Source organism: Panthera tigris, chromosome B3 (assembly GCF_018350195.1).
Source record: "Panthera tigris isolate Pti1 chromosome B3, P.tigris_Pti1_mat1.1, whole genome shotgun sequence".
Lineage (NCBI taxonomy): Eukaryota > Metazoa > Chordata > Mammalia > Carnivora > Felidae > Panthera > Panthera tigris.
The window spans coordinates 111,147,176-111,173,226 of NC_056665.1; the positions used below are offsets into that span (position 1 = coordinate 111,147,176).

A 26,051-nucleotide genomic window follows, 5' to 3' on the forward strand; every position below is an offset into this window, starting at 1 on the left:
TTGAGGCTAGAAGGCTTTGCTTTATCCCATCTTTAATAGCTCAGCTGAAAATTAGTTGTCTTTCTCTTAATTCTGGTACATTAACCAAGGGGAATGTGCATTGTTAAAGTAGGCTTTTGTGGTGTGTGTGTGTGTGTGTGTGTGTGTGTGTGTGTGTGAGAGAGAGAGAGAGAGAGAGAGAGAGAGCGAGCGAGAGAGAGAGAAAGAGAGAGACAGAGAGACAGAGATATATAATGTAGTAGCAGCTTTACTGATATGGTTAATGCTGCAGACAAGTCACAAATCGATTATAACAATTCTTTGCATGACTTGGGTGTGACTTAAAGGGTGTAAAATTGATTACAAGATACAAAAAGTTAACTGGGAATAAACAAAAGGTCATTGCTTGTGGATCTCACCTCCTAGTTCTTCAGGAAGTTTCCAGTTGCTTGTTAATTCAGGGATTAATTATGAAGTCTTTTCTATAGCCTTGTGCATTTGCAGCCGTGTGTGCAACTGGTTTTTTGTCAGCCCCATTTTTAAAATAGGCACTGAATGCCTTTGGGTATATATGAGGATTCTTTACTTTGGTTTTGTGTCATAATTATTTCTCTGCTGGAAAATAGTTCACAAAAAATGATTGTGAGTTTGACTTGAAACACAAATATACATTTGTAATTCATGGACAAAAGCTTGAGCAGATTTGGTGAGGGGCAGATTTGGTGAGGGAGAGAGAGTGACCTATGACCTATGTTTTCCCTTTATTCAAACATTGGCTTTTTATACGGCATGTAATTGTGTTCTCTTAGAGAATGAAAATACACACGTGGTGAGGCCTTCCTTAATTATAAAAGGTATAAAAGGTTGTTCAAACCTCAACCGTAGGTGGAAAGCAAGAGGACTTTATCAGGAGATGGGCTCCCATTTAAGAAATGTCATTCTTTCATGCAAATAGCCTAGTTCTATCTAATAATGATACTAATGGACATTTCAATTTGTCATAGGACAATTCATCCTCCAGTATATAACCACAAAAATTTTCAGGCATACTCAGTCACCTTTTCCCCTAAAATAATCCTTATGGATCTGCTCTCAGTTGATTTATTGCAACTGTATTTGAACCTGAGTGGGTTGTCAGCCCTGGGAACAATGCATTTCATGTATTTCTATCTTTTGTGGGAAATATCCCTCTCTGTTACTTGTTGGGAAACTGTTTCTATTGAAGCATCATTCAATAGGCATTTCTTGAGCAGTTACACTGTGCCAGTACTAGGGCTGGGTCATGCCATGTTTATGGAATTGAATAAGACAAAGTAGCTGCTCTCCAAGCAGGGAATTATTTTTTGTGGATATATTGGGTGTGTTTTTGCCTTCCTTCCTTCCCTTTTTTCCCCCTTCCTTCTTCCCTCCCTTCCTTTTATTTTCAAGCAACAGATAAAATTTGCAGTTATATTATTTTTAACCTGACGCTATAGTGTGTCTTCACTGAGTCTTCCAGAAATTCCTTAGTGATGATAAGATGATTATTGTTTATAAAGTGCTTTTTGGTTTTCAAATGCAAGGCACTCATGTTCCACACATTATATTTCTTTTTATTTAACTGGAGAGGCATAATTGTTTGATTTCTCAATCAAAAAAAACATAAAATTTCCATTGAATAGTTTTAGGATACCTTTTTTGCTCTTATAAGTAGCTATTCACTGTCACAGCTAGTGAGTGGCTGGATGCAATCTACCAACATCTTTTCCTTCCTCCTTGTGGGTAGGTTGCCCTTTTGCTCATTTTCCATGTCTTATTGGCAGTTACCAAGTAGGTTCCAGTGCTGAGTCTTGATGTCCACCTTACTATTCAGAAGATTGTTTGGCTCACTTCATGGGTCTCAGCTGACTACCAAATAGGTTAGGCATTATGAACTACCAGTGTATGGTATAATTAAGAAGTATGATATTAACCTGTTCCTTTTTTTAAAAAAAATGTTGATTTCTTTTTGAGAGAGAGAGAGACTGAGTGTGAGTGGGGAAAGGGGAGAGAGAGACACACACACAGAATCCCAAGCAGGCTCCAGGCTCCGAGCTGTCAGCACAAAGCCCGACACAGGGCTCGAATTCATGAACCGTGAGATCATAACCTGAGCTGAAGTCGGATGCTTAACCCACTGAGCCACCCAGGCACCCCCTCCCCCCTGCTTTTTTTTTTTTTTTTTAACATTCTTTCGTGTTAGATTCAGAATCAATTTAAAATCTGGTGATCATCAGAATTACCAGAGGTTTATTATTATTTTTTTCTGTGCTGTTTTAAAGGATTAATATTGTTTGTGAAGGGAAAAAATCTGATTGCACTCTCCTTTCCTATTCATTGTTTTTCTATAAGATTCCATCAACTGTTATTTAAAGGCAGTATCTTTGATTGATAAATTGATTAGAGAGGGAATCACCTGGAATCTCAGTTCTTTTATTTCTTGAAAATTATTTCTCTCCACTTCTATTATTTTTGATCATTTTATTCTGGATTCGTTAGAAAGTAGAGGAGCAGAAAGAGGCTCTTTCTCCTGATTCTTCCTGTGTAGTACACCATCAAACTCTCAACATCTCGAGCCATAATTACTGCTCCCTTAGTTCTCTCACTGCCATAGTGATGGATGTTTCCCTTCCTGCCTTTTATTCTGTATAATACAGCTGATGTGACTGCTTTTGACAATATTGTCTTTCCACAACTTGTTTAAAACCCTTCAATGGCCCTCCATTGCATGTAGTAATAGACACCTAACCTTCTTTGCATGGCATAAGAGGTCTTTGTGATCTGGTTCTTACCTACTTTTTGCTTTCATTTTTCACTGCTTCCACTGTAAAATAAGCAGTACTCAACTGCTCTGCCATTCCATTTTACACCATCAGTCCTTTGCACATGTTGTTCTTTCTGCCCAGAATGTTTTCCAGTCCCTTTGGCCTAGTTCTAATTTTTGCGTTTAAAATACAGCTCATGCATTGTCCTTTCTGTAAAGCCATCCTTGCCTGTCCTCCATCTTATATAGTCACTCCAGTGATAATCACTTTCTGCTACCTAGACACAAATTTGCTATGAGAGACAGGGCATGAGCAGGTGAGGGGCAGTGAGAGAAGGAAGCACAGAATCTGAAGCCGACTCCAGGCTCTGAGCTGTCAGCACAGAGCCCCATGTGGAGCTTGAACTCATGAACCGTGAGATCATGACCTGAGCCCAAGTGGATGCTTAACCAATTGAGCCACCCAGGTGCCCCTAAAATGCACTTTAATAATGAATTTTACAGTGCCAATTTGACTTTTAAGAAATCTTGGGGCACCTGGGTGGCTCAGTCTGTTAAGCATCTCTTAATTTTGGCTCAGGTCATGATCTCATGGTTGGTGAGATTGAGCCCCACCTCTGGCTCTGTGCTGATAGCGTGGAGCCTGTTTGGGATTTTCTCTCTCCCTCTCCCTCTCTCTCTGCTCCTCTCCCGTTTGTGCATATGCATGTTCTCTCTCTCTCTCTCTCTAAATAAATAAAACTTAAAAAAAAAAACTCTATTAAAGGTAATTAGAAAATAATTAAAGTGAAGAATGCCTTTAAATGTGAATTCTTAAAATTAGAATATTTAATCTTTGTTAATGGCATTTATCTAGCATGTTATATTTACTTTGACATATATTCTTTATCAAAGAACTTGGTAAGAGTCATCTGTTTATCTTCCACAGCATTTTCTTCTATCATTTCTAGTCTAAAACATTACTGGTATGGCTGATAATTATTCTGTTTCTTAAAGTATGAGCATAAATCATATTATCTGGGCTAGAAAGTACAAAATTATCTAATAACAATGGTAATGAAGTTTATAAATGACCTGACAAACTGGTGATCTGCAATCTAAAACCTTTTCAATTGAATTGAAATTAATTTTTGGCCTCTCTAGATTCTGTTGATTTTTTTTTTTTTTTTTGCCCTTTAGGATTGATTATTATTTTAACTGGGTTAAATAAATGTACATGGAGATGATCACATGCACACATATATGCAAAATGGAGAGTTATAATTTTGATGTGCTATGATTTTAATTATAGAGCTACTATAATAAAAATGACTTTTTTTACTTGGATGTGAGTATGCATAGTTTGAAGATTAAATATACTTATTAATCTTTGCTTTGACAGCAGCAGTGTTCAGATAAATTTCTCGGTATTGTCATATAATTTATATAGTATTCTTTCCAAAGCTATTAATTCATTTATAGCAGTTAAGACTATTGTTTTGAAGAAGGATTGTCTTCCTTTCTTATATGATAAGCTATTGCAATGTTACTGAAGTTTTTAAAAGCCATCCTTCTTTCATGTTCCTTCAAATTTTCCTAGTAGACTATGGTGTGGGTGTGCAGAATAGCTAGAGAAGTTACTAAATTGCTCTTTTGATAGTTTTCAGCTAACATCTCCAAGATGCCATAATAAGAAACCACATGAGAAACTACATAATTCTTCCATGACCCAAGAGATTCTTTTGTAAAGAAAAATCATAGCTTAATACATGTGATTATTTTCTCTCAAAGGACTTATTATATTCTAGTATATAGAGCATGGTTCTGTGTAAACACTTACTTTGATATGCAGAATTTTATTAAATTTTTTGTAGACCAGTCATCCTAGTTAGCTCAGCAGCTAACTAGAAGGTGTAATTATATTCTTTATAATCTTTATAAAATTTGGGGGATGTACGATAAAGATATTCCACAGTGGTCTGTGCCATTCCACAATAGAACTTAGTACAAACGTTAATAGGTAACGTTTATTGGGCTACTGTTTTGGAGCATTCAGTCTTCAAAACGAATCTTTGCGGTACTATTGTTTTTGTTTGTTTCTTCTCTGTCTTAAAGCTTTCACTTTGAGACATTATGGAAAAATCTTACAGGTACACATGGAAAAGTAAGACATGATCACAGTTTGTGTTACTAGTAGGACCGGATCAAGGTCCATCTGACTCTAAAACCATTATAATGCACCTAACTAGCAGGTAAAAAGGCACTGATTTGGATGATCTTTACAGTGATGGTAATGATGAATTCATCCATGCTTATTAGAATGATGTATATCCCAGAGTAGTTTGGCTTGGGATAAAGGGCATGATAATGTAAAAGTTTTTGTGGAGGCCTAGAAACTCTTTATACCTATCTTAAAACAGCTGAGGATATTTGGCTCTAGTCAGTGACCAATATGGGGAACTAAATCAGGGTAATTAAGTCAGGGTAACATTGAGTCAGATATTGACAGTTCATGCCATCTCTTATTAAATTTGCTAATAGTTCTATTTTATTCTATTACCTAACAGAAAGAAAGAATAATAAAATCCTGGATTCCAGTTCTGGCTGAACAGCTTATTAGCTTTGGAACCTTGAACAAAGTTGCTTAACTTCTCTGAACCTCCATTTCCTTATCTGTAGGAATACCTCCTTTTTCATGATTATTGTGAGTTGTAAATGAAATAATTATCTTAAATGCTGAGCACAATGCCTTGATGATAATAGGAGTACTAATATGGTAATAGCTGTTATAACTATATTGTCATTTTCTTTTCTTCTTTTTTTTTTTTTAGAGAGAGTGAGGGTGCACGAGCATGTGCACAGGGGAGGGGCAGAGGGAGAGGGAGAGAGGGAATCTTAAGCAGGCTCCTCGCCCAGCCCCAAGCCCAATGTGGGGCTAGATCTCAAGACCCTGAGATCGTGACCTGAGCTGAAATCAAAGGTTGGATGCTTAACTGATTTAGCCACCCAGGTGCCCCTGTATTAATAATTTTAATTATTCATGTTAGAAGAAACAAGAGTAGGGAATAATTTTTTTTTAATTTGTTTTTTAAACTTGAGCCCTTTGGAAATAAGCATCTTGGTGATAAGCATTCAGACAGACTAATATGCCCAACCCTTACATTAGAAACATTATAGTCATAGCAATCTGCAAATTTGTTTAATTTCAGAGAATTCTATTATGAATCTAAATGTACATGTTCCTACCTTTAGATGTGTGTGTGTTTGTGTATACACATGTATATATGTATATATATGTGTACATACACACATACATATATTTCTCTTTGGGGAGAAAAAAAGTATATGCATCTATTGAATCTAGACTAATTTAGCTCTTAGTGTTTTTGTTTGGTAGTCTTATCCTCATTTCTTCATTTATTGTCATCATTGAATTGGGGAGGAAAATAACGTTATGTTTCCATAATAGTACACTTACTTATTTCAAAGACTAAACTATTGTCTGAAGATATATTCTATTTCAAAAATTAAGTAAAAATTTACAAATATTTTAATGGTTTTTAAAACAATTTTTACAAGCCTCTTAACATAAAACTTAATTTTTGCTTGTAGTTTTTCACCTTATAAATAAGAAATAAGCAAAAATACAAAAATCATCAGCACTAGTAAACAGAAAACATGTTTTCAGAAAATATTGGCTACTCTAGTATCAGGCATATAAATAAGGTAATCATTTTTATAAAAAGAAATTGGAGGAAGAGAAAAAAAGAAAACCTAAACTCACTGAGAATTACTCGTAGTTTCTTCCTTTCCATGCATGCTTTTAACAACATTTCTTAAAAATTAAAGGTGTACCTGAAAGGAGACAAGAAGTACCCTTTTAGAAATTTGTTTTCCAAAAAAATAATTTTATTTACTTTAATATATTCTTAGTTAGGTATGAGTCTTTTGTGAAATGTTCTACATTCTTACTCATGCTAGAGAATGGCTGGTACAGGGTTGTAACCAAGCTCCAAGTTTGGGCCTATGTCATATAAAGGCCTTACCACCTTGCAGGAAGTCTATGCTTAGAAGAATTTGAGGATATGTTTCTGGGCCAGACATCCAGAGATACTCTCTGGTTTGTAAGGTTTCCAAGTCTCTTTCCAAGTCTCTCGTCCTAAGGGTTCTGCTTCACTTAGGAAACTAGTAATTGTTATAGTGTTATCATTTTATTCTACCTTCAAACCTTGCATCTAAAAGATCTGTAGTAGCATGAATTGGCAGATAACCGAAGTCTTTCCATTTCTTAAGCCATTCACTGCTTTCTTAATTTGTAAGAAGAGATTTCCAATAATAATTTATCAAGTCTACTTAGTATATAAGCTTTGACAAAAATTCAGTAGTCTGTAAATTCTTTGCCCAGAAGATATTCTCATGAAAGATTCTTGCCCTTTGAGTATATGAAGGAAATCAGCTGTTACTATTAAGAAATGTTGGAGTATTGGAATTTCTCCAAAAAACAATAGATGTTAACAGTAGAGTAACTTGATAATTCAAGGCCAGTATTGGATACTCACTTTAAACAAGAAAACCTGGAATGAAATGTCTAAATTTTGACAACAACCTGTATTTTGGACATTCTCTTCCTTTAAAAGTGTTCATTCTTAATGAAAAGCATGAATTTGTAAAAAACAAAACAAAACTGAAAACAAATGCAGCAATTAGATTTTTAAAGAAGTAATTGGATTTTCTGTTTGCTCATATTTCAATTTTACAAATGCTTTGTTTTCACTTCTCACTGATCTTTAGCTGGCTATATAACAGCTTTGTTGTTTTCCCCTTCCTTTACCACTTTCTTCTTTCTCCCCTTGGCTCTGATAAATGGTGATTTGCTTGTTTGTTAGTTGATTATTCAGAAAATATTTATGAAGCAATTATTATGTGTCAGAGAATGTGTCGGGTGCTAGATATAAAGTAGTGCCCTCACAGGTTTGAATGTAGCAGAGAGGAGAAACAAACAAGCTCTTACCTTATATAAGTGGTTATAGAAACAAACTCACCATCAGTAGGGGATGGGTTAAATAGATTGTGAGGTTTCCATAAAATGAATGTTTTGTAGGTGTGTGTGTGTGTAAGATGTTTAGAAAAACGCATAAGACGCTGCCAACAGTGGTTGTTTCTATTGAGGGCCCATGGGGATTGGGCTTGTTAATCATTATATATTATCTTGCACCTTAAAAAAGAAACAAACCTCTATTCATGTACTATATTTTCAAAGTTTAAGTAAATAAGATTTAAAGAAAGCTAGCAGTACAATGACCAAGCACATAAATAAATAATATACTTTTGTCAAAAAAATATCTCGAAGTAACAAGCACTCATTACCCTAATTTGTAAGTTGGCCAAAATGCCCCCTTTTTTTTTTTTTTTTTTTTTTTTTTTTTTTGTTAATAAGGGATGCTGTTGTCACATTTGAAATGAGCAGGGGCAACTATCAGTCTAGATTGTTCTGTTTTGGGCTATTGGATGATGAAAGAATGGTCTAATTTACACTTTCTATTTCACTTGTCAAAATAAACATGGTCACAGATTTCCTTGGAGAATTGAGCCTGAGACCTCTATTTAATGTTGATATTATAGTATCATAGAGCTGAATTTGGATACAGATTACCCCATGTGATTATTCTGTTAAAACTGATATGATTGCTTGACCCTTCTATTCCTTCTTGGCTTCCATTTCAAATTTCTGCACATTAGGTAAACTGGATAGGTAGAATGACAAGAAGTTCATTTGAATAAAATGGTATTTTCTCCTTGTAATAGAGGGCCTGGCTCTTTTGTGACAGAACCTTGGCAAAGCTTGACATTTGAATAAATTTAATTATTTTTTTATTCTTTTGCTGGGAATATTTTAGTCCCATGAAATTCTAACTGAAAAAAATATTGAGCATCTATGAGTTACTAAGTATAACTCCAACTTTGAACCAGTTTAGTTTATATTTGTAAGTGGTACAAATTTATGTAAGTCATAATGGTATATTGATAGGATGCCACTATCATAGATTCTCTTTATAGGTTATTTTGTTTCTTTTCTTGTTTTTAATTCTTTTTTTAATGTTTATTTATTTTGAGAGGGAGGGGGAGAGAGAGAGAGAGAAGGAAAATGAGCAGGGGAGGGGGAGAGAAAAAGAGAAAAAGAACCCCAAGCCGGCTTCTTCTGATCAGCACAGATCCCAACATGGGGCTCGATCCCATGAACCATCATGACCTGAGCCAAAATCAAGAGTCAGATGCTTACCTGACTGAGCCACCCAGGTGCCCCTTAATTCTTTTTATCTTAACAGCTCTAGTCCTATATAGCAATGACTAAAGTTACTAAGTTTACTAATCAACAACTATGTTGGTTACTCTCTTTTAGATAAAGGACATTCCACTTGATATTTTTATAGCAGTATTATAATATGTGGTATTACATGATGTCAGAAGTTGGGAGTTAAATAGCATTAATGATGAGCATCTGCCCAATTTTTATCTAGTTTTTTCATTAAGGGATGTCTCTGCAGTTAATTAAAGAATATTTCTAATACACACATGAAACTCAGAAAATAAAATAATCCCATGTCCCTGTCACTCATATTGAATAAGTGTTGATATTTTGCTTCAGATTGTGAGAAAAACTACAGATATTACTCCCTTCCTCAATCCCATTTTTATTCCTCCCTTCCCAGAGGTAACCACTGTTCTGAGTGTCATACGTATTTTCTGTCCATACTTTTATTCTTATATTATGTAAGTATGTATGCATGAAAGCATGTTGTTTATGTGTTTTAAACATTTATTTGAATGTTTCTTGCTACACATATATTTATTATTCTGTGACTTTTTTCATTCAGTATTTGTGATACTTGTGCAAGATTTTGCTTAAGTGATACTTGGAGATACACCTGTTACTCTATTGATGAATAGCAAGTGTCTCCTTGTGCGTATCTCCTTGTGTTCATGTGTGCTAAAGTTTTCTGTAGGGTCATTATCTGGAAGGACATATGCTGAGTCTTAATATATGTGCACCTTTGACTTTGGAGTAATTTCACAGTGTTTTATAAATGAATTCTTTTAATTTTACCTCTTTACCTTTATTATATGTTATGGGCTAAATTGTGTCTCTGCTGCCCCTCAGATTTATATGTTGAAGTCTTAACCCCTAGTAGCTCAGAATGTGATTATATTTGGAGTAGGGCTTTTTAAGAGGTTATTAGCTAAAACAAGGCCATTAAACAATGGCCCTGAAACAATTTAACTGGTATCCTTACAAGAAGATGATATTTGGATACACAAAACAAACGTCAGGGAGTTACTCACACAGAAGAAAGACCGTGTGAGCACACATTAGAAGGTGGATATCTACAGGCCAAAGACAGAGGCCTCAGAAGAAACCAAACCTTGATTTTGGACTTCTAGCCTTCATAACTGTGGGGAAATTGTTTAAGCCACTAGTTTATGGTATTTTGTTATGGCATCCCTAGCAAACTGATATGGTAGTTCCAAACACTGCTCTATACCCTCACGGACATTCAGTATCACGCTTTTTGTGTGATATAACAGAGACATGGTATCTCTGTTTTAATTTGAATATCCTGTTTAGTAAAACTTTAAAGTTGACCACTTCTCAAGAGTATTAATCAGAGAAGTCCTTATTTATTATCGTATACTTTGCACATTTTTCTCTGAGATTGTCTTTTTTTTTTTTTTTTTTTTTTTTGGTAGATTTGAAGTTCTGTATATAATCTAGAAAATAATTAGGTGTTTTCCATTCTTTCCATCTGTGACTTGTGGATAAACTGTATATTGCATAGAAATTCTTATTCAGGGCACTCAGATTTATCAATATTTCTTTTTATGGTTTGTGCTTTTAAAATCTTATTTTTCAAATTTGTCTCTTTCCCAAGATCTTGAAGAATGTAAAATTTTAAAGTTTTAATTGTCAGATTATTTAATTTTCATATTTCCTAAGTAGGAAGCCAGAAGTCTTAGTGATCATTTATTGAATAATTTATCTTTTCCTTAGTAATTTAGAAGATCCCTCTGTCATACATGCTGGGATCTATTTCTAAGTGCTTTATTCTGTTCCATTAGTCTATTTATCTGGCCTTATGCCATACCACATTGTTTAAATTATTGTTTTGCAAAATTACATAATCTATTTGGGGATTTTGGTTTTTCATATGAATTTTAGGATCACCTTGTCAAAGTCAATTACATTTTTTTGGTAATTTTTATTAGTATTGCATCTTAATATATAGATCGATTTGGGGAACAATTACTTCTTCAGAAAAATGTATTTTCCCCCCATACAAATCATATTGCTTTTTTTTTAGATTTATTCCTTAGTACTTTATCATTTTTTTATTGCTGTTTTAAAAGTGATATTTTTTAAAGATACATTTTGTAATTTGTGCTTATTGTTGTTTAGGAACATTAAGCTAATTTTTATATCTTAATATTGCATCTAGAAATTCCCCTAAACTCTCTTAGTGTAATTAATTTGTAGATTATCTTGGATTTTCTACATTAAAAATCATAACATCTGTGAATAACACAGTGGTTTCTTCCTTTTCTATGACTGACTTACATCCTTCTTACTACCTTGCTGATATTTTCAGCACAGTGGTGAATAGAACTAGTTATGACCGACATTTCTCCTGTTGTTCTGAACTTTAAAAGGAATACTTCTGATTATTTGATCCATGGAATGAGTATTTTATAGATTTTTGATATTAGCCCCTTATCAGCTATATGGTTTGTACATATTTTCTCCCATTCAGTAGATTGCCTTTTCATTCTGTTGATCATTTTGGCTGCTGTGTAGAAGCTTTTTAATTTGATGTAGTCCTAATTGTTGATTTTTGCTTTTGGCGTCATATCCAAAAAATCATTGCCTAGATCAATGTCATTTTTTCCCTGTTTTCCTCTAGACTTTTATGGTTTCAGGCCTTTCATTTAAGTTTTTAATACATTTTTAGTTACTTTTTATAAGTGGTGGCTAAGGGAGGGGTCCAATTCCATTCTTTTGTGTATGGTTGTCCAGTTTTCTCAGCATCATTTCTTGAAGAGAACTAGCCTTTTCCCATTGAGTATTCCTGGCTCCCTTGTCAAATATTAGTTGATGTATATGCAAGGGCTTATTTCTGAGCCCCTGATTCTGTTCCATTGGTCTGTATATCTGTTTTTATGCCATACCATGCTGCTTTAATTTCTACAGGTTTGTAATATAGTTTGAAATGAGGAAAGGTGATGCCTTCAGGTTTATTCATTCTTAGTATTTTTTATCTTCAGTGTCATTTGTGTTTCCATACAAATTTTAGGATTTTTTTTTTTTTTTATTTCTGTGAAAAATGTCATGGGAATTTGACAAGGATTGTGTTGTGAGTAGTATGGGTATTTACAATGTTAATTTTTCTGATTTAAGAACATGAGTAATTTTCTATTTGTTTGTGTCCTCTTCCATTTCTTTTATCAGAGTTTTTGGTGTACAAATCTTTCAACTCCCTTTTATTCCTAAGTATTTTATATTTTCTGATGCTATTGTAAGTGGATTTTTAAAAATTTCTTTTTCTGATGTATCATTATTAGTGTATAGAAGTGCAGCTGGTTTTTGTATGTTACTTTTGTATCCTGCTACTTTACTGAATTTATTGATTAGTTCTAACAGTTTTTTTATGGAGTCTTTAGGATTTTTTTATATACAAAGTTAAATCATTTGCAAGCAAAGACACTTTTTCCTAAAAACTTTCAACCTTTTACCTGTAGGCTTGTCATACGTGGCCTATATTATGTAGAGGTACATTTCTCCTACACCCACTTTGTTAAGACATCTTACCATGAAAGAATGTTGAATTATATCAAATGCTTTTTCAGAATCTATTGAGATAATCATAGGATTTTTATATTTTATTCTGTTAATGTGATGTATCACATTTACTCATTGCATATATTGAACCATCCTTGCATCCCAGGGATGAATCCCACTTGATCATGGTATATGATCCTTTTAAAGTGCTGTTTAATTTGGTTTGCTAGTATTTGCTAAAATTTTTTTTGAGAATTTTTTTCATCTATATTCATCAGGGATATTGGCTGGTAGTTTTCTTTCCTTGTAGTGTCCTTATCTGGCTCCAGTAGCAGGGTAATGCTGGCCTTGTAAAATGAGTTTGGAAGTGTTCCCTTTCTTCAGTTTTCTGGGACAGTTTGAAAAGGATTGGCATTAATTTTTTTAAAATGTTTTGTAGAATTTGTCCTTGAAGCCATCTGGTCCTGGAATTTTCTTTGTTAGGAGGTTTTTGGTTGATTGCTCAATCTTCTTATTCATTATTAGTCTATTAAATTTTTTATTTCTTCTTGATCCATGTCATGACAGGATGTATGTTTTTAGGAATGTATTCATTTCTCCTAGGTTGTCCAGTTTGTTCGCATATAATTATTCATAATAATCTCTTACGATTCTTTGAATTTCTGTGGTATCAGTTGTAACTTCTTCTCTTTCATCTCTTAAGATTTTAAATGTACATTATTTCTTCAGTCATGCTATATTTTAATGGGTGCACAGTGCTTTCACTTGGCATCCATTATAAGTTGGTTTTGAAACAATTGAGTATTACACCAGCTGGGATGATTACTGATCTCTTCATTCCTTTGGGATGACTCTGCCAACAGGGGATAGGTTTCATTCTATTCTGATTTGTGTTGCTGCAACACAGAAGGTGACTCCAGTAGCTAATAGAGTATTAACATATTTGTCATGGAAATCAGGTGGTCCTTCCTACCTTGCCATTATTGGCTGAATGCTTTGAACTGGGAGACCACTTAGAGCATATTTTGGCCATGGGAAACATTGTGAAGCTGAAGACAAAAATGGCAACTGCAGCTGTTGGTCTGCTACAATGTCTTACCAAGTCCCCTTGTAAAGAGCCCTGGAAAACCTCTACTTTTTTTTATTCTTTTTTTTTTTTCTTGGTAAATCTAGCTAAAGAGTTGTCAATTTTGTTTATCTTTTAAAAAAAACCAACTTTTAGTTTCATTGAGTTATCTTACTGTTTTCCTCTTCTCTATTGCATTTATTTCTGTTCAGATCTTTATTATTTCCTTCCTTCTGCTTGCTTGGGGTTAGTTTGTTCTTTTCCTGTTTCCTTAAAATATAAATTTAGTTTGTTTATTCGAATCTGTCTTTTCTTAATGTAAGTATTGATCCCTACCGTCTTCCGTCTTAGATCTGCTTTTCTGTATCCCCTATGTTTTGTATGTTGTTTTTCCATTTTCATTTGATATTTTTTAATTTCCTTTTTAATTTTTTTCTTTGGCCCATTTTTTGTTCAGGAGTGTGTTGTTTTTATTTTCACATATTTGTGAATTTTTCAGTTTTTCTCCTGTTAGCTAGTCCTAGTTTCATACTGTTTGGTCAGGAAAGATACTTGGTATGATTTCAATCTACTAAATTTACTAAGACATTTTTTGTGACCTAAAATATGATCTGTCTGGAGAATGTTCCCTATGTGCTTAAATGTGTATTCTGCTGCTATTGTTTGGAATATTCTGTATATGTTTGTGAGGCACATTTTGTCAAAAGTAGAGTTCAAGTCCAGTATTTCCTTACTGATTTTATGTTCAGATGATCAATCTATTGTTGGAGGTGGGAGCCCTACAATACTGGGACCTAGTATCTATTGCTGTCTATTTCTCCCCTCAGGTCTGGTAATATTCGCTTAATATATTTAGGTGCTCTAATGTTAGGTGCATATAAATTTACAGTTGTTATAGGTTCTTGAAGAATTGACCCCTTTACCATTTTATAACGAACTTCTTTGTCTTTTGTTACAGTTTTTGACTTAAAGTCTATTTTGTCTGGTATAAGTATAGCTATCCCTGCTGTCTCTTGGTTACCATTTTCATGGAATATCTTTTTTCATCCTTTCACTGTAAGCCTATGTGTGCCTTTAAATCTGATGGTAAGTATTGTAAGCAGCATATACTTAGATCTTGTTTTTTTTTGTTTTTGCTTTTTGTTTGTTTGTTTTAGCCATTCAGCCACTCTATTCCTTTTGATTGGAGAATTTAATCTATTTACATTTAAAGCACTTACTGGTAGGTAAACACTTACCATTTCTGGCTATTTTGTAGGGTTTTTTTCTCCTCTTTCTTCCTCTCTTGCTGTCTTCCTTTGTGACCAGTGATTTTACTTGGTGGTATTCTTTGATTCTCTTCTCTTCTCTTTTGTATATCTACTGTTGGCTTTTGTTTTGTGTTATATGAAACATCTTACAGGTAAAACAGTCTATTTTAAGCTGATTACAACTTAAGTTTGATCATATCAAAAAAAAAAAAAAAAAAAAAAAACAAAACCAAAACAACTCTACTCTTTTACTCCTTCCCCACATTTTCTGTTTTTGATGTAACAATTATACACTTTTATATTGTGTTAAGGGTTAACAAAAAATTGTATTTAAAATCTTTTAACTTTTATGCCAGAATGAAATCATTAAAACACTACCATATTACAGTACTATAGTATTCTGAGTTTGGTTATAGACTTTCCTTTACCACTGTGTTTTATATTTTTATATATTTTTATGTTACTAATCAGCATCTTTTCAGCTTGAAGAACTTTTAGCATTTCTTATAAACCTGGTCTGGTGGTGATGAACTCCCTCAGTTTTTGTTGCTCTTGAAAATTCTTTGTCTCTACATCATTTTTGAAGGACAGCTTTGCTACATAAAGTGTTCTTAATTGGTATTATTTTTCTTACAGTACTTTGAATATATTATCCCACTCTCTCCTGACCTGTAAGGTTCTGCTGAGAAAGCCACTGATAGCCTTGTGGAGGTTCCCTTATATGTGAGGATTTTTTCTTTTCTCTTGCTGCTTTAAAAATTTTCTGTTTTTGATTTTAGATAGTTTTATCATAATGTGTCTTAGAGAGGATTTTTTTGGGTTGAAACTATTTGGGGTCTTTCAAGCTGTATGAAGTTGGATGTCCAGATATCTCACCAGATTTGGGAAGTTATTTCTTTCTGTCTCTTTCTCTTTTCCTTACTGGAGGACTCCAGTAATTATAAATTATTTATTTTATGGAATCTCATAATTCATGTAGTCTTTCTTCACTTTTTAAAAATTTTCTGTCTTGCTCCTTTGATTGGATAATTTCAAATGACCTGCTTCAGATTCACTCATTCTTTCTTCTGCTTGGTCAGAAGCTCTCTATTGAATTCTTCAGTTAAATTATTGAATTTTCAAGCTCTAGAATTGCTTTTTTGTTTTTTTTTTTTTATGGTTTCTGTTTCTTTGTTGAACCTCCCATTTTGTTTATGTATTGTTTTCCTAATTTTGTTTGGTTGTCTGTGTTATCTTGTAGTTACCATATTCCTTTAAGAGGATTATTCTGAATTCTTTTTTATACAGTTAATAGATCTTTATTTCTTTAAGGTTAGTTATTAGAACTTTATTAGTTTCCTTTGGTGGTATCATGTTTACCTGATTTGTCCTGATTCTCATATTCTTATTTTGGTATTTGCTCATTTGAGCAATGAGCCTTTATAGGTTTGCTTCAGCAAGGAAAGTCCTTCACCATTTGGCTCAGCTAGAGGTTCTGGACAGGCAGCTGGTAGCAGCTTCAGGCAAGCAGTGCTTTCTCTCAGGGTCTCTAGTTGGATGGGGCCAATGTCTATGCTCTGAGGTTGGTCAGGGGACCTGCCATTGTTCTGCAAGTCAGGTGGGTCTGATGGCTGGGCTCTGCATTCAAGTATAACTGCTGGCTTGTATCTGTGTTCACATAGAACTACTTCCTGAGCTTTGCGATCACATACGGTTAGGCAGGTTGCATGCTATGTTTCCTGGTAGGATGGTGCTGCTGGTTGCACTCTGTGATTGGGTAAGGCCACATGCTGACCTCTGCAATTGCCTCTGGTCAGTTGAGGTCCCCAGGCTGTGCCCTCTGGCCTGATGGTGCCACTGGCTGGACTCTACATTCAGTTAAGGCCATACACAGTTTTGCAATCAGATTGGACCTCACTCAGGCTGTGCTCCTTGATCAGGTGGGGCTGTAGGCTGTACCCCCAAATTGGATGGGGCTACAAGCTAGGCTCCTGCGATTGAGCAGGGTACTGGCTATGCTCTGCTATTTGACAGTGTGTCTTGCTGGACTTCCTGGTTGGGTAGGGCTGCCAGCTACCCAACAGTTGGATGGAGCTGAAGGCTGTGCTCCATGGTCAGGCAGGGTTGCACTGGGTTCACTGGGCAGGTGGAGCTACAGGCTATGCTTTGTGATTAGGTGAGGTGGCTGGCTGAGCATTCTGTCAGGGTGAGTCTGCAAGCTATGCTCAGCAATTGCATGGGGCTGTAGGCTATCTGTGCTGTTGGGTAGGGCTGTCAGGTTGGGCTCCAGAGCTGGCCAGGGTCTCTGGCTGGGCAGCCTGAGATAGGGCTGGAGGCTATGTTCAACAGTAGGGTGGTGCTGCTGGGCTTGGCTCCCTACCTGAATGGAGCTGTAGAATGGGCTCTGTGGCTGCTTCAATCCCTGGTCAGGATTCCCGGTCAGGAATGGCTGGAGGCTATGAAGGCTACACTGAGCAGTTTGGTGGGGCTACTGACTTGCTTTCCTGCCTACGCAGGCCATAGGATGTGTTGTATGCTGCCCATGGCTGACCATGTCTTTGGTTAGGCTTCCCTGTTGAGTGGGGCTGGAGGCTATGCTCAGCAGTTAAGTATGCCCACTGACTTGTTTCTCTGCTCTGGTGGGCCGTAGGATGTGCTGCAGAGGCCCAGCGGCTTAGGGCTGCCTTCCTGCTTAAGTGGGGCTGGAGGCTATGCTCAGCATTTGAGCAGGGTTGCTGACTTGCTCCTTGTGTAGGTAGGGCTCCTCACTGAGTTGTTCCTCTAGCTAGGGACCCAAACCATTCAGAACTGCCATTTAAGCTCCCTGGCCAGTTGGGAGCATTGGCTCAGCTCTGCAAATGATCAGAGCCAGGAGTTGGGATCTCTTCTCAGGCTCTACCACCAATAGGAATGCAGTCAGCCGAGATCTGCACATTTGTTGCTGTGAGTCATTCTCCCTTTCTCTGTCTTGTAGCTGATTCCCCCAGTACTCTCCATGAGGCAGTACGTAAGTGGGCCTCCCAGGAAGCATCAGGAATGCTAGGGAAGCTTGATGTCCCCTTTGCTCTCCTCCTTTTGTCACTGGAGAAGGTGTAGGTCCAGGGAGAACCCCTTGTGTAGCACCACACTGACCTGGAGGAGGAGCAGTGCAGTCAAAGTGAAATCGCTCCTCTTATCCTTCTAATGTTTTTCTTGTCCAAGGGGTTGCTTCAGCCTCACCCCCATGTTCTGGAATCTTGACAAATATTTATAGATAGTTGCTAGTTGCCCTTTCCCTGAAGGGGACCAAAGTTGGGAACTACCTATTTTGCTGTCTTTCTGATGTCTTTCTCCTGATTCTAGTCAGTAATTAAACCGGTTTATTAAATCATTGTTTCATATATTTTGTCTGGGTTTTCATTGGTTTTGGGCATTATGGTAAATTTAATCTCTGTTGCTTCATCTTGCCAGAAGATGTCCTATATATCTTTTGCAAAGTGAGTACGATAATAATAATAAAAAAAAAGAACAACATTCAATTCCCAAATATTCAGATAATGTCCTTTCAGATTGACTCTTTTCTTGATATGTTTTAGAAAGAATAGTCTTTATTGTGTACCGTTTTTTTACTGGCTTCTCCATTACTTTTCTTTACCTACAGTTTATCCACAGTTGGATTAGATTATTATATATAATAATGTAATGTCACTTATGTATTTAATATAATTATATTATGTATTTACTATATTATATATAATAATGTACTCTTATTTATTATGTGTTTTACTAAAATTAGATTAGATTTAATACTTAATGGAAATCTGCCGAAATCATTTTATGCTGTTTTTTTCTTGCCTGTTTTACCTTGATGTTTTTCCATCAGTATATGAAGAAATGAGATAAAACAGAGAACCTAGACATATCTTTGTATTGTCTGAGATTTTGTGTCATTAAGGGAAACGACATTCTTGTCTTATGACATATTGTTGTCAAGATTAATTCCTTGACTACTTTCAAGAGGTGGTAGTTTTATTCTGTTTTCAAATTATTTCCTTGAAATCAGCCATCTAATTCAGAAAGAGATTAGGAGCCAAATTTTAAAAACTAGATACCAGGAAATGCCTCATTTATGAATGTACACACATTTGAGCTTATAAATTGGGTAATTGTGCACCTAACAGCTCTACTTATTGTGTCATTATTCACTTTGTATGTATACAAATGAAGGCTTTATAATTCAAATGTTGTAGCCTGGGATACTCATGATTAGAGAATGGTTATTTTTCATGCTCCCATTCAGTGTTAATGCATACAACTATAGAATACCTTATTACACTGCTAGAGCTTCTTTACTAAACATGTATACTGAAGTGGTATAGGTAAGTAATAGTTAATTTGGCCTCTGTAGTCTTATTATATAAAAGAATGTAAGAAAAGGTATAAAAAATCTGCGTTAGTGTCTTTGCATCAAAGGACTAAGCTGACATCTGAATTTAAGTTCTGCCAAGTATATTTTAAAAATTAAGTTCCCAGGACACCTGAGTGGCTCAGTCAGTTAAGCGTCCGACTTTGGCTCAGGTCATGATGATCTCACGGTTTGTGAGTTTGAGCCCATATTGTGCTCTGTGCTGACAGCTCAGAGCCTGGAACCTGCTTTGGATTCTGTGTCTCCCTCTCTCTCTGCCTTTCCCCTGCTCATTCTCTGTCTGCCTCTCTCAAAAATAAATAAGCGTTAAAAAAAAATTAAGTTCCCTTAAAATGATTGTAATGGTAAGAATACATACCCAGATATTTTGAGATTATAGCTCGTCTTTAACATGACTGAGCCCAGATAGTTTATTGTCCTGATAGTTTATTGCCAAACACTGAGTTCTTTTATAGATTTTGGAAGAAAAATCAGCCATTATTTAATCTTCATAATAATTATGCAAATGTATGTATGTATGTGTTTATATATATGTGTGTATGTGTGTTAGTTTCCTATTGCCACTATAACAGATACCACTTTGTGGCTTAAAACAATGAAAAGTTATTCTCTTAACAGTTTGGGACATCAGATGTCTGAAATGAGTTTAACTGGGCCAAAGCCACAGTGTCAGCAGGACCACATTCCTCTAGGAAACTGTAGGGGAGAATCTGTTTCCTTGCTTTTTCTCAGCTTCTAAAGCTGCATTCCTCGTATTTTTGCTCATGACCCCTTCCTCCATCTTTAAAGCTAATAGCCACACAATCTTCTCCTCTCTTGGGATGAAATCTCCCTCTGCCTCTCTCTTATAAGAATACTTGTAATTACCATCAGGGTCCACCTGGATAATCCAAGACTATCTCCCCATCTCAAAATTCTTAATCACACATTTCAAGGTTTTTGTGCCATGTAAAGGAGCATTTGTAAGCTCCAGGATTAGGACGTAGATACCTTTTGTAGCCAGAATACTGCCAAAGCCATATAAAAACAAAACATGTTAGAAACAAGTACAGTTTGGAAAGAAGTTGTACAGATATGTTAATAATGTAAACAAGAGACCCCAGAGTTGTTCTGCTGTGTTCCAACATTTTATATTGTTAATTGGTATTTTTCATTTCTGATAGAAACAAATAGGATATTAATATTCATCTTTTTTCTGATATACTTCATCTTCTACTCTTGTCTTTCCCTTCTATAAAACCAATACTTAGTAATCTAAGGTCATGAGTTCATGAATTGGAACACAGATTTACATAGGCTGATATTGTGATTAATTCAGAAATAATTTGTATTTGCTATTTGAACACAGGTATATGTTCAGACACGTTTTCTTATTTCCCTTAAGCTTTTTGTCACCTTCTCCTTTACCTTTGTTGCTCTTGATACTAATGAAGAATTGACCACTTTGCCACTGATGATGGTATTTTTCTAAGTAATATGATGAGAGTTTTTAGGACACAGTTCTAAAGGTTCCTTTATTCCTAGAAGATCATAGATCTCTGAGCTAGATTATTTTTTTCTGTTTCTGTTCAGTATCATTCCATTGTTTGGAGAGAAAACTTTATTTCCTGATTGTAATGTATGGTTTGTGCCTCCTAGAGTCACCAATAAATATGTTGTAGCAAAGTAAGCTTTAATTTTGTTACATAATTTATAAGCTAAATGTTTGCATTATCTTTTCTAAACTACAGGATACCAGAAGGCCCCATTGATCAGGGACCAGCCTCAGGAAGGGTTCGTGCTTTAGAAGAGCAGCTTTTGAAGGCCAAAGAACAGATTGAAAATTATAAGAAACAAACTAGAAATGGTAGGTGATTATGTAGTGTTTTTCTGCTTTAGTATATTGATATTACCACAAATAATTAAAATTGTCCTTCCATCAAAATGTTGGGAATACTGATACTATTTATTCTTTGACTGCAGGTCTGGGGAAAGATCATGAAATCCTAAGGAGGAGGATTGAAAATGGAGCTAAAGAGCTCTGGTTTTTTCTACAAAGTGAATTGAAGAAATTAAAGAATTTAGAAGGAAATGAACTCCAAAGTCATGCAGATGAATTTCTGTCAGATTTGGGACATCGTGAAAGGTGCTATTCTTTTCTTTTTTTTTTTAAGTTTTTATTTATTTATTTTGAGAGAAACAGAGGCCCTATGAGAGGGGGAGGGGCAGAGAGAGAGATGGAGAGAGAGAATCCTAAGCAGGCTCAGCACTGTCAACACAGATCCTGACATGGGGCTAGCCCATGACCTACGAGATCATGACCTGAGCCAAAACCAAGAGTCAGATGATTAACTGACTGAGCCACCCAGGCATTCCACGTGCCATTCATTTTTTACATTTCATTTGGGCTTTGGTAGAGATTATAATCTAAGAATATAAACTGGAACTCTTGTTCATTTCCCTGCTGAATGGTAAGTGACACCTACCGTATTTAAGAGCAGAAGAGTACCTGAGGTTTCAAGGACAATAATTCCCAAATGATCAACTAGAATATATCACTGGAAAATATTATTTAAAATGTATTTCTAGATATCTTTATAACCCTAAGTAAACTCTGAAGGTAGTGATGTCAGCCAGTAATACATTAAAATATCTTCTTGTAAATATCCTCCATATACAATCAATAATTGAAGTGGTGTATGTAGTTTTACATTATAGTACATTGGAACTCATACTGAAGCTGGCAGTTACGTTTCTAATTCAAACATTAAAAACTTTGAAATAGCACCTTTTTCAGATTTCTAATGAAAAGTTAACAGGTTTTTGATACAAAGGAGCATTCTTTTATTTATTTTTCTACTTAGTTACTAGACATAAGAATCTGAAATCTCCCTAGTTAAATTTATTTCTCCTGTTTGCACATTTCTGAAAATATGCAGTTTATCTTCCATAGAAAAGAAAACCTTTTGGTACTGATGTATTCATGCAGAACACAGTATATCTGAAAATCATTATAAATACAATGAAACCTGTCCTTAGGCTTATTATATATACAAGTCTATCCCAGTAGGATTCTCATGGCAATTACTGTCTCATTAGTGAACAGTAAAAGAAAAATTGTTGTATTAACACAACCTACCACTGTGAAGAGGAAAAGAATTACCCCACAATCGAGAGATTCATATATATTTACATCATCAGCAATATTGTAGGGATTTTGAAATATTGCTCTGCTATTTTAAGTGAAATTACAAATAAAATCCACCAGTTTATTGGATCATTTTAGCATTAATCTATAGAAGTAAGCAGAAGGGCATTGAATCATTAGGGGCTCCTGAATTATTAGGGGCATTGAATTATTAGGCCACGCATTCAGCAGTCCCTTTGAAAATTTTAGCCATACTTAGACCATTAGACCAAATGCTGACTAATTCTAGGCACGATTCTGTTAATTGGAGCTGTGTGCTTGTATGCTTTACTTACTGCAATTTTATAGGGAAAGGCAGATCTGAAGAGGGTTTGAGTTGGGCAGACTATGTGGTATTTAAAGGAGAATTTTGCTATTGATTTCTTAGTGTTTAAAGTTTGAGTGATTTAATTAAATTGCTTGAATTTAATCTTCATATATTTTCTAGATTGAAATCATTATTTAAAGAATTATTTTTGTGCATATATTTTATGACTGTATGTAGAAATGGAAAAATATATGCAAATGTACACATGAAAAAAGATGGGCCCTAAAGTTGATATAAATCGATGTTAAATTTTTTGTAAGTTGAATTTTGTTTTAAGTATATTAGGATTCTGACACCACCTTTTAGTACATGTTAAATATTTCACTGAAAATAAAAATGGAAAGATATCCAAGTTTCCCCAGGCGATTTCTTTTACTGTCTTTAAGCAGAAATTATAAGGAACTTGGGATGCAGCTTCACAGGGTAGGAATGTAACTGCAGGCAGCTGTGGTAGAATGCAGTGATACAATAATGAAAAAGCGTAGCCAGACATTGGAGAAATAACCCTACAGTTACGAATGTACAGTGGAGAGGATCTGTACGTGTGCAGAATATGCCATCTTACTGATCATTTTCAAGATTTTTAGGTGTAAGAATTAAAATTAAAACAGTTTTTGTTTCCCTCTGGTGATTTTTAAATTACGTAAAAATCCCTATTTCATTTTTACACTTACCCAAATATAGTGTATAGGTTGTCTAAAAGCCTGTGTTCTCTGGTAAGTCAGTTAGAAGTTGAGTCTGTCAATGTTTTCATTCAACTTTCCCTCTGAATCACTCTTGTCATCTTTTGGTTCAGAAAGACATCAATAATAGGAAAGACATTTATGGGCTCTTGTTTCTTCAAAGGGTTTTTTCTTTCTTAGAACTTTCTTCTGATATAAACGCTGATCCTCTTTTTTTTCCCCTTTCTAAATCAATAAAACTGTAATTTATGTACAAATGCTTTCAGTTTTGTTAGCACACCCCAGAATCAAGATACAGAACATTCTGCAGCCCTGAGAAGTTTCCTCATGCTCCTTTGTAGTCAGCACCTCCCCACCCTCAGTCCTTGGCAGTCATTAGGTTTGTTCCTATCCCTATTTTTTGCCTTTTCCAGAATTTTATGTAAATGCAGTCATATATTATGTAGCTTTTTGAGTGTGGTTTCTTTCACTTGGCATAACGCATCTGAGATTCACCCATGTTGTTTTGTGTATTGATAGTTCATTCTTTTTACTGCTAAGTAATATTCCATTGTACGGATGTACCACAGGTAGTTTATCCATTCACCAGTTGAAGGACATTGGGTTGTTTATATGTTTTGTTGATTATGAATAAAGCCACCATAAACACTAACATACATGTTTTTGCAGAAACGTATTTTCATTCCTTTTGGATTAATATCCAGAGTGGGATTTGTGTGTCATATGTTGAGTGTCTATTTAATTTATAAGACACTGCCAAACTAGATTTTCAAGTGACAGTTTCATTCTAGTGATAATATATTACCATATTTCATGGTAATAGAGTCAAATTTACCTGCTGTTTTTGAACATCATTGATCATAAATTGACTGTGGCCTGTCTCTTTGAAATAATGAGGGAGATTAGCAGTTTAGAGTGATTATTTTTGTGATTGTGATTTTATTATTTGTGTCATAGTATAGGTTCAGTACTTGGATTTATAGCTGTATATATTTGTCTTTCAACCTCTGGGGATATCATTGAAAATTCTGCTTATCACCATGTTAGGTTGCCCAAGACATATTTAACTTAACCACTGTTGCTTTGGGTCTTTTGCATTCCTTACGTTGCCAGACACCATGTTTATGAGATAGTTACTAGAACTACTTCTTTCTGATTTTAGATTATAGCAATTATTAAACTTCAAACTAAAGGACAGGAGGGCTTACAGGGCTGATGAACTATTTCTCAATTAACTTGACTGAAATTACTGAGAAATAATCTGGTGAAACAACAATCTCATTGTCCCTGCCTGGTCTGCATCATCTCATTATCAGTAATACATAACGCAGCTTTGGTAAGACTGAGGTGAGATGTTTCCCAAGTGATAAATGCTAATTATACCTAATTATGCTGATTGGCCTTTTGATATTGTATATAGGGGTTTACGTAGCAACGGAAAGGACTTCAACTCAGATAAGGCGTGCAATATCTGGTTACAGGGAAGATTGGTAGGTTAATAGCTTACAGATTTGTATAATCAGAATTGCTGATCATAGCTATTGTGGTACATTAGTTTGTGTTTTCCCTCTCTGTTTAAGGTAGACTCTACTAGACTGTCTTTGAAAGGTCAAAGAAATGATATTTCCACTCTTGAAAAATTAAGTTAAGCTATTCTTTGTTTTTTATTTCATACACACACACATACACAGAAGAAGGAATGAAGACCTTTGAGATGTGATTTGATTGAGACTTACATTAAACTGGAAGGTAGATGCTCTTTCTTCAGTTGTTAATTCCTTTGGCCAAAATGTTTTTGTATGATTGTCTTTCTCCTAAGGAATCCAGGTATATTTTTAAGTGGTGCTAGAACATACCTCCAAATATCCATGGACAAAGGGAGATCTTGTCCTATGAAGTTGTCCTTAATTTTCTCATCACTTAGTCTTTATCAGCCAGATCATGATTCTCCATCTTCTGTAAGGAGACATCTTCCCCTAAAATAAAGTTTGCATTGGAAGGAGAATCTAAAGGTGGAAAAAGACATCTTATCTAATGACTTTGATTCTGTTTTTTGCCTCCCCACCCTCCCGACCTTACATCTCCCTGGATGTGATTTCCAAACTCAAGAATGATTAGACATTAAAAATAGTCACTTATTAAGGATTTCCTTCATGGCAGCTATTATGATAAAGGCTCTCCATTCATTATTTTCTCAGCATAGTAATACTTTGAGGCAAGCATTATTATTCTGTATTTGATAAATAAAGTTATACTCAGGCCTAGAGAAATTAGATAGTTTACACAAGTAAGTGGCCGAGCTATTTTTCTCCAAAATATTTTTTCTTTTTTCTTTGATATGATTTATTGTCAAGTTGGCTCACATACAGTGTATACAGTGTGCTCTTGGTTTTGGGGGTAGTTTCTTATGATTCATTGTTTACATGCAACACCCAGTGCTCATCCCAACAAGTGCCCTCCTCAAATACTTTTTCTTAATTGCTAAATACTTAGCTTCTCTGAGCTTTATTTTTCTCTTTTACACATGGGGATATAATTCCTATATCATAACATTATGTTGATTAAATGTGGGAAAATATATAAAACAACTTCCACAGTGACTGAC

At 35.1% G+C, this 26,051-nt stretch overlaps 1 protein-coding gene across 13 annotated transcripts in view; it reads left to right on the plus strand.

Annotated features, from left to right (window-relative positions):
• The window catches only part of FUT8 (fucosyltransferase 8), a 308,716-nt gene that overhangs the window by 184,372 nt on the left and 98,293 nt on the right, over positions 1-26,051 (plus strand). For all 13 annotated transcript variants that reach the window (XM_042989928.1, XM_042989927.1, XM_042989929.1 and 10 more), the window contains 2 exons: positions 21,000-21,115; positions 21,232-21,394. In XM_042989928.1, coding sequence (XP_042845862.1) covers positions 21,000-21,115; positions 21,232-21,394 — 279 coding nt within the window. The remainder of the gene's footprint in view (positions 1-20,999; positions 21,116-21,231; positions 21,395-26,051) is intronic.